At 28.7% G+C, this 16,030-nt stretch overlaps 3 protein-coding genes across 4 annotated transcripts; 2 read left to right on the forward strand and 1 right to left on the reverse strand.

Moving 5' to 3' along the window:
* The first annotated feature begins 1,955 nt into the window (after window positions 1-1,955).
* Window positions 1,956-6,709, forward strand: LOC107644824 (transcription factor LAF1). The gene is made up of 3 exons (XM_016348757.3): window positions 1,956-2,395; window positions 3,132-3,261; window positions 5,789-6,709. Exons 1-3 carry the CDS (start codon window positions 2,260-2,262, stop codon window positions 6,462-6,464), a joined length of 942 nt encoding a protein of 313 aa, XP_016204243.1. The 5' UTR covers window positions 1,956-2,259; the 3' UTR covers window positions 6,465-6,709.
* Window positions 6,710-7,907: 1,198 nt separating this feature from the next.
* LOC107641518 (transcription factor MYB17-like) lies at window positions 7,908-9,508 on the forward strand. The gene is made up of 3 exons (XM_088488401.1): window positions 7,908-8,056; window positions 8,407-8,536; window positions 8,711-9,508. Exons 1-3 carry the CDS (start codon window positions 7,924-7,926, stop codon window positions 9,339-9,341), a joined length of 894 nt encoding a protein of 297 aa, XP_088344527.1. The 5' UTR covers window positions 7,908-7,923; the 3' UTR covers window positions 9,342-9,508.
* A 47-nt stretch (window positions 9,509-9,555) lies between these two features.
* LOC148566374 (remorin-like) lies at window positions 9,556-11,990 on the reverse strand. Of its 2 annotated transcripts, XM_088488403.1 has the most exons (6): window positions 11,723-11,990; window positions 11,446-11,642; window positions 10,736-10,780; window positions 10,558-10,645; window positions 10,276-10,357; window positions 9,556-9,979 (listed from the first exon to the last, which is right to left on the reverse strand). In XM_088488403.1, the coding sequence occupies exons 2-6, from the start codon at window positions 11,636-11,638 to the stop codon at window positions 9,785-9,787; spliced, it is 603 nt and encodes a 200-aa protein (XP_088344529.1). In that variant the 5' UTR covers window positions 11,639-11,642; window positions 11,723-11,990; the 3' UTR covers window positions 9,556-9,784. The 2 variants fall into 2 exon arrangements, with proteins under 2 accessions (XP_088344529.1, XP_088344528.1); XM_088488402.1 differs by having other exon boundaries at window positions 10,558-10,780; window positions 11,723-11,863.
* Window positions 11,991-16,030: the final 4,040 nt, after the last annotated feature.

The raw sequence follows: 16,030 nt of genomic DNA on the forward strand, positions 1-16,030 counted from the left end.
TCTATTATCACTATTAGAAAAATAATTTTTAACGGTTATTTATTTTATTTTTAGTGTCAATAAAAATAGTCGCTGATAAATTTACTGACAATTAGATATTAACTATCGTATGTTTTGTCGCTAAAAAATTTTAACGGTAATTATACAATTGTCAATAAAAACTTTTTTATTGTCAAAAAAGTATATAATTACAATTATAATATATAGTAATAATGATAAATATATAATTCATACAAAAATATAAGTTAAATAAAATATCTAATAATTATTATAATATTATATTATTGTCATTAAAAATTTATTATTAAAAGTAATTTTTGTTGTAGTATATATTAATAAAATAAATACACAAAGTAATTTTTCTCTTACCAAATTTAAACTATACTTGAAAGCTTTAGGATGCAAATAATGTTTGAAGAAACTAGAAAGAACAATTTTACAAGTTTGTTTAACTTATCTTTTCCACATATTTTTATTTTACTATTCATAGGTCACAACTATAACGAAACAGGAAATCAAAGAGTTTGAGTTTATCAAGTCTTGTATACACAAACAGTACTTTATGTTAATGGCAAATTTTATGGTGTCTATAATTTTGGTGTCGAAATTGTCGAACTTATTTTGTATGGTAAGTTTTAAATATTAAAAAATTATTTATTTTTATATTTTTTAATTTAAATATTAATTTTTATCTTCTTTTAATAAATTAGGCAAATATAGATAGACACCGTAGAATGCACCAATATTAATTATTGCTTTTGGGATGAAAAATGTGTCGGCACAAAAGCAGGTAAAGGTTGACCTTCAACAAGCTAATTGAGTGTCCTAAAACATTAGGTGTTTAAGGACTTAGACAAATTAATTAAATTTGAAACAATTAGGCATAGTTTAGGACTTTAGGTTGTAGGTGAAGTTGGAAGATTCTTTTTGTGTATCATTAACAAAGGCCAAATATAACATAAAATAAGATTTTGATATTATTAGGTAAGAAAGAAAGTCATTAGACATTAAACTATTATAAACCCTACTTAAGGTTTAAAATGTATTGTCTCATATAACAAATTAATAACAATGATCAAAATGGGCCGGTCCTTTTGCCAAAAATCAAACCATGCACATTGATGTGACTTTTAATTTGAGGATAATTAATTTGAATTGGGCGAGTGGTCAAGTCAGTCGTTTAAGCAAGTGTTGACAGTAATTTATGATGTATAGACATTGACACGAACACGGGACACGATACGACATGGGACACGCCGCGCGAATTTTAAAATCTTACATGACACGGGGACACGCATACATATAAAATATAAAGTATTTTTTAGATAAATCGTAATAATATTTTGATATTTTATTGATATTAAAATATAAATTAAAATTTTTAATTATTTTTAATGTTTTATTTTAATTATATCAAGTATTTAAAATATTTTTTTTAATAAATAATAATATATACTATATCTAAATTTATTTTAAAAATATATGTTAAGAATAAGACAGGATACGCTGACACGTGATGGTATTTAGGTGTGTCCGGAAAAGAATTTTTTAGTTTTTATTAAGACACGGTCGGACACAGCAGACACGCGTGTCGGACGAGTGTCGGTGAGTGTCATGTCCAAAATATGTCCGACACGCGGACACGACAACTCAACGAAGTGTCTGTGCTTCATAGACAATAATTCATTTATTAGTGACAAATCCTTAAATGAAATTCAGATTTATAAAGATTAGCCTTTTGATCTATTGAATTGAAAAATAGCGTAAAAAATTTGAGAAAATTCTATGATTGGTGAAGAAAAAAATAGCAAAAAAAAAAAATTATACAAAACTATTCCAACATTTTCCAAGTTGGTAACCTTTGAGAGAGGTATATAGAATGAAATGAACCTGGTTTCAAACTCACACAGCAATATATAAAACACAAGTTTATTTATTTATTTGTAGTTATTACATAAGGAAGTTACATGCTTTTGTTTTTGTATACATTTTTTTTATTTCAAAGCTCTTGTGTATGTGAATACCTGAATTAATTATAGCAACACTATTATTCACTGCTTTATATATATCAATCAGCTTGTTCATCACTGTTTCCATGCCAAATATTATTCTTAATTTTTTTCTCTCTCTCTCTCTTTCTCTTAGCCTCTTTGTGTCTCTACTTCCTCATATATATCTGTTTTTAAGGAATCAATAAGGCTTACATATATATACCATACATTAAACTGAATTTTGTGTGTCATAATTAAGAAAGAGAAAATGGGGTGCCAGCAAATAGAAAAAACAAAAGCAAAACACAGAAAAGGGTTATGGTCACCTGAAGAAGATAACAAGCTCAGAAATTATATCCTAAACTATGGTCATGGTTGTTGGAGTTCAGTCCCCATTAAAGCAGGTTAATGTTTTCATCATTTTTCTCTTCATCTTTCTCTTTCTCTTTCTCTTTACCACTCATTAATTCCATATTTATAAAGCTTTGCTTTAATTATAGTTTCATATGATAAAATGTTCCTAGCTACTAATTAGATCAACTTAGTTATTTTTCTAATGCTGGCATGCTTCAATGAATTTGGCATCAATGATAAGCTTGTTCAATATAATTAATCACTAATTCCAATGCAAATTGAGAATCAGAAATGTGATTTGAAGTTCAGGATCATTTTGGTAGCTTGGATATAGGTGAATATGTATTCATTATTTTACTATATGGTGAGTTGTTATATATAAATTGCCAACAATGCTAGAAAATCAAGAGGGTACCAGCCAAAAATCAGCCAAATATCTCTGGGTGAATCCAAAACTTCTACGTGGATGGTGTTTATGCTAGGCATTAAGATATTTCTTCTATTAAGTATCAGAATGTTTCTTTTTCATACTAAATGAATATTCTTTTATATATTTTATAAATTTTTTTATATATTAAGAATTGGGATTGTTGGAAGTTCTGTGATCCCCACCCCTATTTTTTCAACGTATTATTCAGAATTTTAATTTGAGGTGAGAAGTAATTAATATCAAATATTATAAATTAAAAACAAATAAAATTAATTAAATATAATTATAAATTAGTTAAATTGTTTACTTTTTGACCGATCATCTCTTGGTTCATATACTTTTTCATAAACATATAGGGTTGCAAAGGAATGGAAAGAGTTGCAGATTAAGGTGGATTAATTACTTGAGGCCAGGATTAAAAAGAGGCATGTTCACCAAACAAGAGGAGGATACAATTCTCACCTTTCACCACATGTTGGGAAACAAGTAAGCAACACATACACAAATAATTGTACCTTTTTTCATAATTATTAAATTATTATTATTATTTTAAAAACTGAATTGGATAATTGCTTTGCAAGTCAAAATTATGATAACATTTTAAAGTCTTAATCACCTATTAATAATTAGTGCAAATGGTTCAAGGAAAGGAAATTTTATTCATTTCATTGTTTTTTTCTTCTAAGCTTTTTAAGTTAAAGAATCCAATTGGACTTGGCAGCTTATTTTCCATTTAATGATATTTTATGCTAAATGGAAAATCTAATAGGTTATTAGACCATGAACAACTGGCATAGAAAGCATGCTCCTTTGTTTTTAAGTGAATGTACTTAGAAGAAAAGACACATGGACTAATATTCCTTATTTATTTATCTGACCCTCCATCACATTCAATAATTTTTATACATTTTATAATTGGATAATTCTTCTTTATTCTTTCTTCATAATCATCATGCTTTGAAATGTGTATGATCATTGTAGTGAACATGATAAGCTTAACTAAGAGCTCCATCCTCCAATTTTAGAACAGAAAGTCAACAAAATTTTATCCTTACTTGTGCTATTGTGGGGGTCCAGATTTCATTTATTTCTAATAATTTAGCAGTTTGGATAACTTCCTTTGCTATGTAAAAAATGTTACCTGTAATATTTAATAAAAATTTGCTATGCATATACTAATTTAATGACACTAAAATCGGTCATTATATATTTATCTATAAATATATATATTTTAATATATATTTTATATTAATAATTAATTTTAGTATCTGATTTTAGTATATATTTAATATAATTGATATTTAATACATTTTTTTATACAAATTTAAAACTTTGTTATTTGTTCATACAATAATATATGGTATAAGATATCATATATATAAATTTTGGTCGATATTTAATTAGCACAACTATCAAATTGTCTTTAATGTTAATTTATGTTTATAAATTTTGATAAATGTGATTAAGAATTGTGATGATTCATATGTGTAAGTTCTGATAAATTATATGTTTTATGTGTGCAAATTTTTATAAATATAGGTACAAATTATTATTAGTCAAGTGTTAGCACAAAATAATAATATTTACTAGTCTTATATCACTGATGTCAGGGGTGGAGTTTAGTTCAGACAAGGGGGGCCATGGCTCCCCAAATATTTTATAAAAAAATTAGTAGTATTTTTTCAAAAGATAAAAAATAGTTCAATTGACTTAAATATTTTACTATGACTTAAAGTATCTAATAAGTTCAATAAGCAACACTCTCTCTATCTTTAAGTTTAAATATAAAATATTAGATATTTTTATTTATTTAATTTAATATTATTTTATATTTTACTATTTATTTAATTTAATTTTTTATATGATAAAAAATAATAGAATATTCAATAAGTATTAATATTATTGTATTTGTATAAATTGATAAAAAAAATTCAATAAATATTATAAATTTTAATATTTGTCCTTATAACTTCTTCTTTACATATTTTACATGATATATATTCAAATTTTATATAAAATAATAATGAAAAATCAAAGAATTGATGCATTTTTTAAGAGGAATGCTAATATTTAAGAAGGATAACATATAACTTTTATAATATCAACACCTGTAGATAGTTCTTCTACTTTAATGAATTACGAAAAAAGTGAGATACAACCTTTAAAAGTTCAAAAAGTTACATCTGATGAGTTTGACATTAATTTTTTAGAACGAGACCCAGAAAACGGCTTTAAATTTGGCAATATCACCCAAACCAGAGAGATGAGATTAGACGAGTTCCATATCAAAAGCATCTTGACAATTATCCTCTATCTGGCCCTCTCAAAATTTTGTTTCAAGTTTCGCCATTGACTGATGTAGATATTATTCACTATCAAATGAGATAATAAACTATTTTTTTAATAAAAGATAAAAATACTGATAAATAAAATTAATGTTAGAATATATTTGTTATACAAAAGTCACGTTTATGAATACAAAATTATTTTTATTTATTTATAATAAATTTATTAGCATTCTAAATTTTAATGGTAAAAAATGAAAATGATAGTTTATTTCAAATGAAATATAAATCTTATCTAAGTTAAGTTCACAACTCTACATCCATTTTAAATCAATGAATAATATGAATCAACACATTATCTTAAAAAACAAGCACAACTTTTTTTCATAAAATTTCTCTATGATTAAAAACATTTTATACTCAACTTTTATTCATAAAATTTCTCTATGATTAAAACCATTTTATACTTAATATTGTTAGAATATAATTAGAATCAATTAGTATTATTTAGTATATCTAACTATTTATTATAGGAGATTACGTCTTTATTATTATGATTTTCTTAGTACCTATAAATATCTTTTTATATTGTATCATTCCAGACAACTTGAATAGACAACTTGAGTAGACAACTCGAATACACTCAATAATACACAAATTCTTTTTTCAGTTTAGTCTCTTATTTCTAACGAATATTATAAACTAACTTGAATTATGTTTGGTTATAGGTGGTCTCAGATAGCACAAAGATTGCCAGGAAGAACTGACAATGAGATAAAGAATTATTGGCATTCATATTTGAAGAAGAAAGTTGCCAAAGAAAAAGAGATTGATGAATCTCATCAACAAGTTCAGTATGCTACCTCAAGCTCAGAAACAATAGACTATTCATTCTCTCCCAATAAACTTGTAACTAATGATCCAAACTATGGATTGTTGCTACAAAACATGGATAAACCAGCACCAAATTTAGTTGATCACTCATATGAACATAATCATAATAATATTACTAATAATAATTACCAATTATCCAAGGAGGCTTCACATGGCTCCTTACCAAAATTGTTGTTTGCTGAGTGGCTTTCTTTAGACCAAGTAAATGGTGGTAGTTCTATGAACTCAGATGAGTCTTTGATGATATTGGGAAATGGGTTTGATCAAAATTCAACTTTTCAAGAAGATTTGATGCATATGTCATCATCAGAAGGACCCTTTGGTGGAGAATATCAGAATAGTCTAAGTCAATGTTCAGCAACTGAAGTGTACAATTCACAGGTTAATAAGTTCTCAAATCAGGTTGTTGGAAATGACTACATTCAACATTTCATTGATGATGATGCTGATTTGTGCAGCAATTTCAGCCTCAACAATGGTGCAATGTATGTTATGAGTAATTCACTATGAAGACAAAGTTTCCAAATGTCTTCTAATTTATTATTGTCTTACATTACATACTGAAACCAAACAAATCTCAGCATTATAGTATACTTATATGAGTTCAGAAGGATATATATATATATATATATATATATATATATATATACTAGACATGTATCTGTATTTAGTTGTTATTCTTCATACATTTTTTTTTTTTGCTGATGTAAATTTGATTCAAATAAAGATGTCAAAATCTGCTGGTCTTAATTAAATCAATTTGTTTGTCTGTAAATGTTTAAAATTTCTAGCATTGGAACTTATAAGGCTAAAGTGTGAGAAAAAATCCAAGCATATATGCCAAATCTTTAGCATTTAATTTTGCCATGATCAAGAAATTAACTCATATCTTTGGCATTTAAAGTTATTGCAAATTCAGTACACCCTCAATTTAATATACACATGAACCAAAAATGTATCAGAATTTTATAGTAATAAATAATTAGAAAGAAACAGAAAAAGTACTTCATACTAACTTTGATGGCCTTTTCAGCACATGAATGAAACAAAGGTTTTTATAATCTATGGACCAAGCATTGAATTTTAATCCTTTGGGTTGGAATTGTACCCAACATATTTGTGAAAGTAACATTTACCAGTGACCAAAGTACCAAAATATAGAAGCCAAGTTGACATATTTGACTCCTCAGTTACCCTGCAATGCAATTGACATCATCATTATTGTTCATTTAATAGCAATAAGTCTTGTTAGCTGACACGTGGAATATGGCCCCTCTATGACATTCCTTGGAATAGTTCAATTCTAATGATTTTTTCCCATTTATGATATATACATCTGTGCCTTGTCTTTTCTAACTTTTGTCCATTGGTTCATATATTTTTTCACTCACACAATCACAATGCAGCTTCTATACTCTCCCTAAACATTTAATAATAAACTAATATAAGTAACATTAATCATCAAATGTCTAATATATATCTTTATGATATTAACAATGTGTCAAATGTGATAATTTACTTATCAAAATTTGTATATCAATCAATTCAGTTTATTTCAAACTGTGATCACTGCTATTTATCTTGATGCAGGAATCTCTCACTATCTGATAGCTTTTTTGAGGATTCTTCACATCCCAACACTTGTTTCTCTGAGTATTTTGTCATTTTGCACCATTCTCTTTAAAGGGATTGTGATGTTTATTATTTTTTTGCTTTTTATGCTGTCATTGAGAACCTTGATGCATTGCCATAGTGGTCATGAACTTCATTAAATGCAAGCCTGAAAACTCAATTGTCCTATACATTATGCATTTATTGCCCTCAGTTGTTTTCAATTTGACTCATCCCATCACTTCACTTCACTTGATCTTTTTACTTCTGCAACACTCCAACTCTTATTTTAGAGTGAGAGTTTTATTATTATTGTTGTGGTGATGAGGCACTAGTAGTAGAAGTAGTGGTAGTGAAGATGGGGAAAACACCATGCTGTGATAAACATGGAGTGAGAAGAGGTGCTTGGACTCCTGAAGAAGATGAAGCATTGATTGAATACATTAAGAAACATGGCCATGGAAGTTGGAGAACAGTTCCAAAGCAAGCAGGTGCAAGTTTGAATTCCCTGTGTCATTGCATTTCCATTTCTTCTTTTTTGCTTTCTTTTCTTTTCAAGTGTGGAGTTTTTTAGAACTTTTTGAAGCTAGAAAAAAAAACAGAAAAACCAAGTGGGGTGTCTTAAAATTGCACCAACTCAAATTCTTGAATTTAACTGGTCAAGTCTTAGATGAATATAACTTTTATACCCTTGAGAAATGGTTCACAGAACCATGTATATCTAAGTATCTAACTATAGGTCCTAAAAATTGGTTAAATGTTGTATGAAAAAATGAACAAACATGACACATTATATGATTCTGTTGGTGAACTCTAATCTTTAAACTTGCCACTAACTAAGGTCTCCTGAGATGTGGCAAAAGCTGTCGTCTAAGGTGGATAAATTACCTTCGCCCTGACATAAAACGTGGTCCATTTACAACTGAAGAAGAGGGTACAATTATTCAGCTTCATGGCATGCTTGGAAACAGGTACCTCACATTATGAGTTAACAAAGAACAATAATAGTGCTTGAATGAATGAATGAATGAATTCTAGTTGATTCCTTTATTGTTGATTTCTTCAGTTTCAGCATTTATGTTGCAATTCCATTATGCTTGTAATGTTACATTCAATTTGCATGTAAAAAAACAAATACTTTTTAGGTGGGCTGCTATAGCATCCCATCTTCCAGGAAGAACAGATAATGAAATCAAGAACTTTTGGAACACGCAACTGAAGAAGCGCCTGCCTCGATCCTCTTTCGTGCCTGATCATAACAATGTTAAATCTGAGTCTCCTTCTACGCGCCATATGGTGCAATGGGAAAGTGCAAGAGTTGAAGCTGAGGCAAGGTTGTCAATGGAATCCTCATTGCATAATTCATTCTCAGCAAGTGAATCATACCAGGATCACTTTCTCCAACTCTGGCATTCTGAGGTTGGACAGTCTTTTCGCGTGATCAAGGCGAAAGAAGAAGGAGCAGTTGTGACTCAGAACCTTGTGTCACAAGCATCATTATCTTCGTCCAAATTGGAGTCGAGTTCTGAAGTCTCATTGAAGTTGAAGAACACAGAAAGCAGTTTCTTTGCTGACATAACACATGAACAACAAAAAAGTAGCTCTAAGGCAAAGCTTGAAGATGGTGGCACGGCCGAGTCGAGTTTAGGCTATTATGAATTTCTTGATACTTCTGATTCTTCAATAAATCATCTGCTAGATGTGCCTGATGGTGAAGTGTTGTTCTTAGGACAGAATGACAATTTCCTCAATACCCTTGATGGTAGATGTGAGTAAGAAAGAGTCTTCATAATATGCTTTGATTTTAGGATCATTTTATTGCTTTTTCCTAATGTAGTCATAATGTTGATGAAACTAATTTGAGATCTTAATAATGTCCTTATCATTGATTATATCATTTTTCCAGGCTGCTAGACTAATCAAAGAGTAATTATTGGACAAAAGGAATGGAATAATTTAATTTCATTGTCCTCAAAGTAGATGGTATATATAAATAAATATAAATATATATATATATACACTCCAACATAACAATCTCTATAGACACATAATGAAAGGAACATTGAACTAAATTTTGCATGACATAAAATTAAACTCAGATCACACAGTTGTATTGATATATATGAATGGGAAGAGATGAAAGAAATGCACAAATAGTAATTCACATCTTTGATTTCCAAACAGGCTTTTTTGCTTGATTGAGCATTGAATGAGAGGCATTAGAAACAACCAAGGAGTTTCTTTGGAGCAGTTCCAGTAGCCCTATACTTTGCAGCTACCTCCTCTGCCTTCAAGAGATCCTCTCCTTTTTTAGCTTCAATGATAGCTCTCTTTTCTTCAGCTTCTTTGTGGATTGCAGCTATTTTGTTCTTTATTTTCTCTGCATATTCTGCCTTTTTCTTCTCTAGTTGCTCCTACTCACATGTGAAAAAATTTGTCAACTTAGATTCCTCTCTTTTTCCATAAAAAATCCCAAGAAAGTGATATGAAATAAGCCACACTTTGGTCAGAGACTAACGCGGTTTTTTTTGTCAATCTTAGGGACGTAATTGATGTGATTAAAATATCAGAGACTTATTTTAATGCATGCGATCAATTTCGAGGACTACTTTGAGAATTAACTACTATTTGTTTGTAGGAGCAATTCTAATAAAACAGAAAGAGAAAAGAACTAATGAAATTAGTATTTAGTAATGAAATGAATTCTTACTTCAATTTTTTTCAACTCAGCCTCCACAGAAGCTTTCTTGCTGTTCTCCCATGCAGAAATGGCTGAAAGCTTCTTGTGAGCCCTGCTCAACATTTTCATTTCAATTAGTATTCAAAAACATTATTAAATAAAGCCAAAGAACAAAAGAACATGATAAACTAATATGAATGCCTAATGCTAAATCAGCAAAAACAAAGCTAGTTTCTAGTAGAAAATTTTCATTTAAAAGACCAAAAGAAGAACAAGATGTTTTCATTTGAAGCAAGTAATGGATGCTCTTACTTGTTTTCTGCTTTTGACTTTTCACTTTCTTCCCATGCTTTGACTAGTGATAGCCTCTTCTCTGTTGCAACTCTTGCAAGCACAGCATCTACAAAGAAAAAACATGTTTCATAATCTGTAATTTGAAGATAATGTTGCATAAAAGAGAAACCAAAATTCACAAAGAAAATCGACATACCTCGGTCAACGGATCCCTCAGATGGTTTCTCTTCAACAAGAGGCTCTGGCAATCACCAAATTAACAACAATAAACATAACAAAAACAATTAACATCAACTTATGAGTTATGATTGTGATTATACTCATGTTTATGAACTAAACTGCATGGTGAAAGTTTAGAAAGTTTGAGCTAAATGAATTCTTTGCTAATAGAAGAATCAATCTCTCTGCTAATAGAAGCTGAAGGGTGCAGAGTAATTTAACTTAAATAGGAAAATTCTAGCAAAAAGTTAACACATAAAAGAACAAGAACCAAAAAATAATCAAATACAATTTCTAATTCTATTTCCAAAAGGGGGAAGGGATATGATAAAATAACAACAACCTATTCTACAGAATTATAACAATTAAAAATTTCAGTGATTTTTATACTTGTTTGGGAAAGAAGAGAAACATAATATCTATAAACACCATGATGCAAGATTTTTGTTTTGGCACTAAAATTTGGAAAAAAAAAAAAAAAAAAAAAACCATCAAAATTCAAGGACAAACAACCTTGTAAGTTGAAATTCAGAAGAACAACAGAAAAATAGTCAATTAAAACTTTTTGTAATCACTTACTCACAACCAAACATATATTAATCATTAATAAAATAATAGAAACAAGAATCCTTTTGGAGCATATAATATAATAATAAAAAGGGTAGTATATATAATTATATATCATACTCTCAACTAGAACAAGAGCCTTGGATTCATCAGGCTTGGTATCTGGAATTACAGATTTCTCCTCAGCCACATCCTTAGAAGCTTCATGAACATGTTCTTCATGAGAAGGAGCCTCAGTTGTAGCAGCAGGAGAAGGATCATCAGAAGAAGGTTTTTGTGATTCCACACTAGTTTGAGGTTGCTCTTCTGTCATTTTTCTTTACCAATAAGAGAGCTAAGTTTAGTTTACAAAATTGAATTACATGTAACACAAAACAAAGAAAGCAGTTTCACTTACTAGGGAAGAAGTAGTTCAAACTTGAAAGAGATGATAAAGAGAGAGAGAGAGAGAGAAATAAGGGGTTCGTTGAGATATTATGGTTGTAGCTGTTAAATGAATAATATGAAGAAGGATTTTTCTTATTTGTTAGGGGGTGTCTTAGTGTTAGGTACAAATTGGCCTCAGAATGAGTTGGCACAGTAACAGATTATGGAGTATGAAAGCAGCTCCACATGCTATCTTCCAATCAAATTATTTATACACACAAAACAACACCAAAATGGATAACCAAACTTCAAAGTTTCAATCACTCTTTTACACATACCCCCTTTCTGCCCTCCATTTTCTTTTTTTTTTTTTTCCCACCTTGTTTCATCATTTTTCTCCTTTGAGTTTCCATGTATGATTCATTGAGATAGGATTAAAACGAAAAATAAAATGGTAATTTGATTGCCATAATTGTTAATACACAAAAATTATATATGATAACTATTTTTAATAAGCAACATAATTTTGAATTAAGGAAAGTATAACTATTAGTGAGACGGAAAGTATAACTATTAGTGAGACAGAAAGTATATTTTTATCGCTGAAGTTTGTCAAAAAATTTTAAAAATATTCTTAACTTTTATTTTATTTTAATTTTATCTTTGAATAAGTTTCGATTTGTATCAAACATACTCCTAATAGTTAAATTTTCAAAAAATTTAGGATCAATTCAGCAATAACATATGACATTTATGTCTAATTTGTTTGTTCTTGTAAAATTATTGTTAAATTTAACGTAAAAAATTAGTCGTAAAGAGTATATTTGATATAAATAAAAAAATTTTGAAATAAAATTTAAATAAAATAAAATTTAAATATATTTTATAAATTTTTGATAAATTTTAAAAATAAAAAATATAGGAGAGAAAAGAAAAAACCGTAGATAACAAAGATGGAATCAATTCTAGTGAGATGAATATGAATATTAGTCTAGTGGAAGGGTTACATAGCTCTAAAAAAAAAAACTCAAACCTAAAGGTTCTCAAACAAAATAATATTTGATAATGAATACTCAATTATATTCGAGATTTTATTTATAAGGGCATCAGTTCTTTTTATTATTTCATTAACAAAGGTTCTCATATTTAATAACTCTTAATAAATGATAACTAAAAAAAGCAATTTTAATTAATCATTAAGTTCAATAATAATAGCCCTAAAATCTGAACCGAAATAGTTAATATAGAAAGAACATCTCCTTAATCAATAAGCCAAGACCCTAAATTATTATGTCCATAATAATATAAATACCTAAATCAAAACATTTCACGCCAATAAACATGCCTTCCTTTTTGTGAGGAAAATATTCTTTAATTTAATCATTTCATAATCTTCCAAATGGGAATATTGGTGGATACTATAAAGTTGAACATAATTCGTTGGCATTATCGTATTAATCAAGGTTTCACCAGGTGTAACAAATTAATGAGTTTAGTTCTAAAGGTTAGTGGTCATGGTCAATAATCTCTAAAAAACCACTCATGTGTTAATTTTATTTTTAAGAGATTAAAATGTTATCTTTAAAAAATACACTTATAATAAATTAAATTGGCCTCTACTTTAGTTAAATAAACATATATAATATGAATTTAATTTAATGCACTAACAATATAAAGTATTTTATACAATTATGTAATCACATTCGTTCTTTTGAGATGTTTAATTTTTTAAAAATTAAATTTACATACGATTAATTAAAGTAAGGGTGAGTACGGATTGGTTTGGTTCGGGTTTATGGTGAAATTAGAACCGAATCTATCAAAATATAATTGGTTTGGTTTGGTTCGGATTTGTATTTTTTTTTGTATATGTACCCGAACCAAACCAAACCGATTAAGAACGGATTGGTTCGGTTCGGATAATTGAGTACCTGATGACTTTGAAATTTATAAAAAAAAACCAAATTTTTATCTTAAAAATTCAACAAGTACAATAAACATGTAACATCAATAGAAATAATCCAAACATTTTAAACACCAAATACATTAAAAATTAAACTCATTAAAATCCAAACATATTAATAATGTATAATCATTGTCTAATAGAAAAGCTATATATATATTTTTTATTTTTTGTTATTTAATTAATATATGATCGGGTTCTCGGATTGGTTCGGGTTCCGCACTCCGAAAATCGATACTCAAACCAATCACTAACAAAAACCATCGGTTTGATTCGAGTTGGACCCGATTACCCGTTAATTTCAGAACAAATTTAATTGATTCGGTTCGGATTCGGACGGGTAATCGGGTACCCGCTACCCGTGTTCACCCCTAAATTAAAGATTCATTTAAGTATTAAACTTAATTTTAGAATATATAGTATATCAAAACGGTGTTAAATTTGTGTGTGGAGTAGCTTCTATTCCATCATGAAAGAGAAAACGGAGAAAGATTCAATAACTTCATAGAGATTCTTTAGAGTTTTCATAATCGTACACAAAACGGAATCTTATTTTGTTTGTGGGACAACCTTAGAAAAACACAGCTCATTATATCTCTCACAATCAATCCCAATCGACTAACATTGGTTTCTTCCTCAACTTGTCCAACCCTTTATTTATTTATATATTTATTTATTAATAATGCTTTTCATAATTTTCTTTTGCTTTCAATGTATTTATCATTTTGAAGACAAATCTTAGCTGGAAGATATAGAAGATTATTATAAGGGTGAGGGTCCTTTTATTGATTATTGCAATAAAGTTGAGGGTGTGATTGTTACTAATTATTATTACTACATCTCTCTTTGAGAAGTAACGAAGGTCCTTTTTATTGTTGAATTATATTTACTGAAAATTATTATAAACATTCCAAGTGTTGATAATAACTGTTTGAAATAATATATACTAGTATTTAAGTGATTTTATAAAGCAACTGAACTCATTATTGCAAATTAATCTTACTAATTACTAATTGATACCATAAACAACAAAATGGAGTGCATACCTCACTTGATAACGGATTTTTAATTTTTGAATAATATTAAATAATTAACTTTTTCAATTAATTTTTAAAATTATTTTATTTATTTTAAATTTAGATTCTAAATTATAAATTATTAACCCTAAATCTTAAATTATAAATTTAAATTTTAAAATTAATTAATTGTTCTGGCCCAACCCAATAAAGACCGGAGATCCATTTTGCGGGTTACCGAGCTGACGGGTCCTTGACCCAGCAAAAATGACCCGATCGTTACTCTACCTCCTGAGAAAGATTTGGACAGTTGACAGAAGCTTTCAGGCGAACGGATCCAAATCAGAGGGCCCAACCGAGTACAAGGTATAAACTAGGAGGGACCTACCCTTTTCTAAAAGTACGTCATCTTTACCCTAATTAATCGCCTCGTCGTACGCACCCTTATTTTGGCATCAAAGTGTCTTTGTAGGTGGCCTCGTCCGCCGATCCACCAACGATCGTAGTAGCACCTTTTCTCGTAAAGCCGCGTCCAAGTCTAAATACCTTCCTCTCTTTAGTAGTTATTTTTGATCCAACACCCAACCGACCTCTCATCCTGACGAGCAACCGAATACTAATATTATTAACTAATTAATATTTGGTTGTTATATTTTCTATTAATTTTTTTATTTATTTAGTGATGAGTGTGCATATCAAATTTCAAATAGGATTGTTTCTCATAGAAGGGTATCTAATCCTGAGAATTATTATGGGAAATGTGTAGAAAAAAGTAGTATCATCAATAGTTTTACTTTATAAATTAAAGCATAATTTATTAATTTTGTTATCATCAATAGTTATCCCATTAGCTTCCACTTTATTAGAGAGTGCAAGCTATATTGGTTAGTCAAAAATATCAGCCATTATTGGGCTTCTCCTTAGTTCTCAGGATCATTCTCGACAATCCAAACTACAGGTACAACAGCATGTCCTCCATTTCTTTATTTATTGTTCATCTAACTTTTAAGTCATGTAATAAAAATATAAAATGTTGGATGCAAGATAAAAGTAATAATATTTTCATAAACAAATAAAATTATATTATTTGTAAAATTCTATTTTTTGTTTCGAGATAATCAGGATAGTCCAACCCAATTATGAATAGTAGAAAAATCGGGTGAACCAACCTAATTTTATTGTGGTCCTCCAATTAAAAAAAAAGAAAAAAAATCGAAGGTACTATTCTTCTTTTTGTTGAAGAAAAAAAAATTAGGAAAATGTATATCTCACACAAGGAAACACAAACCAGAAAAATTAAAGTATCCCTATTAGAAAAAGAACTAGAATTGTATTTATATTTGTAAATGCTATAGATCCA

Source organism: Arachis ipaensis, chromosome B5 (assembly GCF_059453495.1).
Source record: "Arachis ipaensis isolate K30076 ecotype BB chromosome B5, ASM5945349v1, whole genome shotgun sequence".
In the NCBI taxonomy this organism is placed as follows: Eukaryota; Viridiplantae; Streptophyta; class Magnoliopsida; order Fabales; family Fabaceae; genus Arachis; species Arachis ipaensis.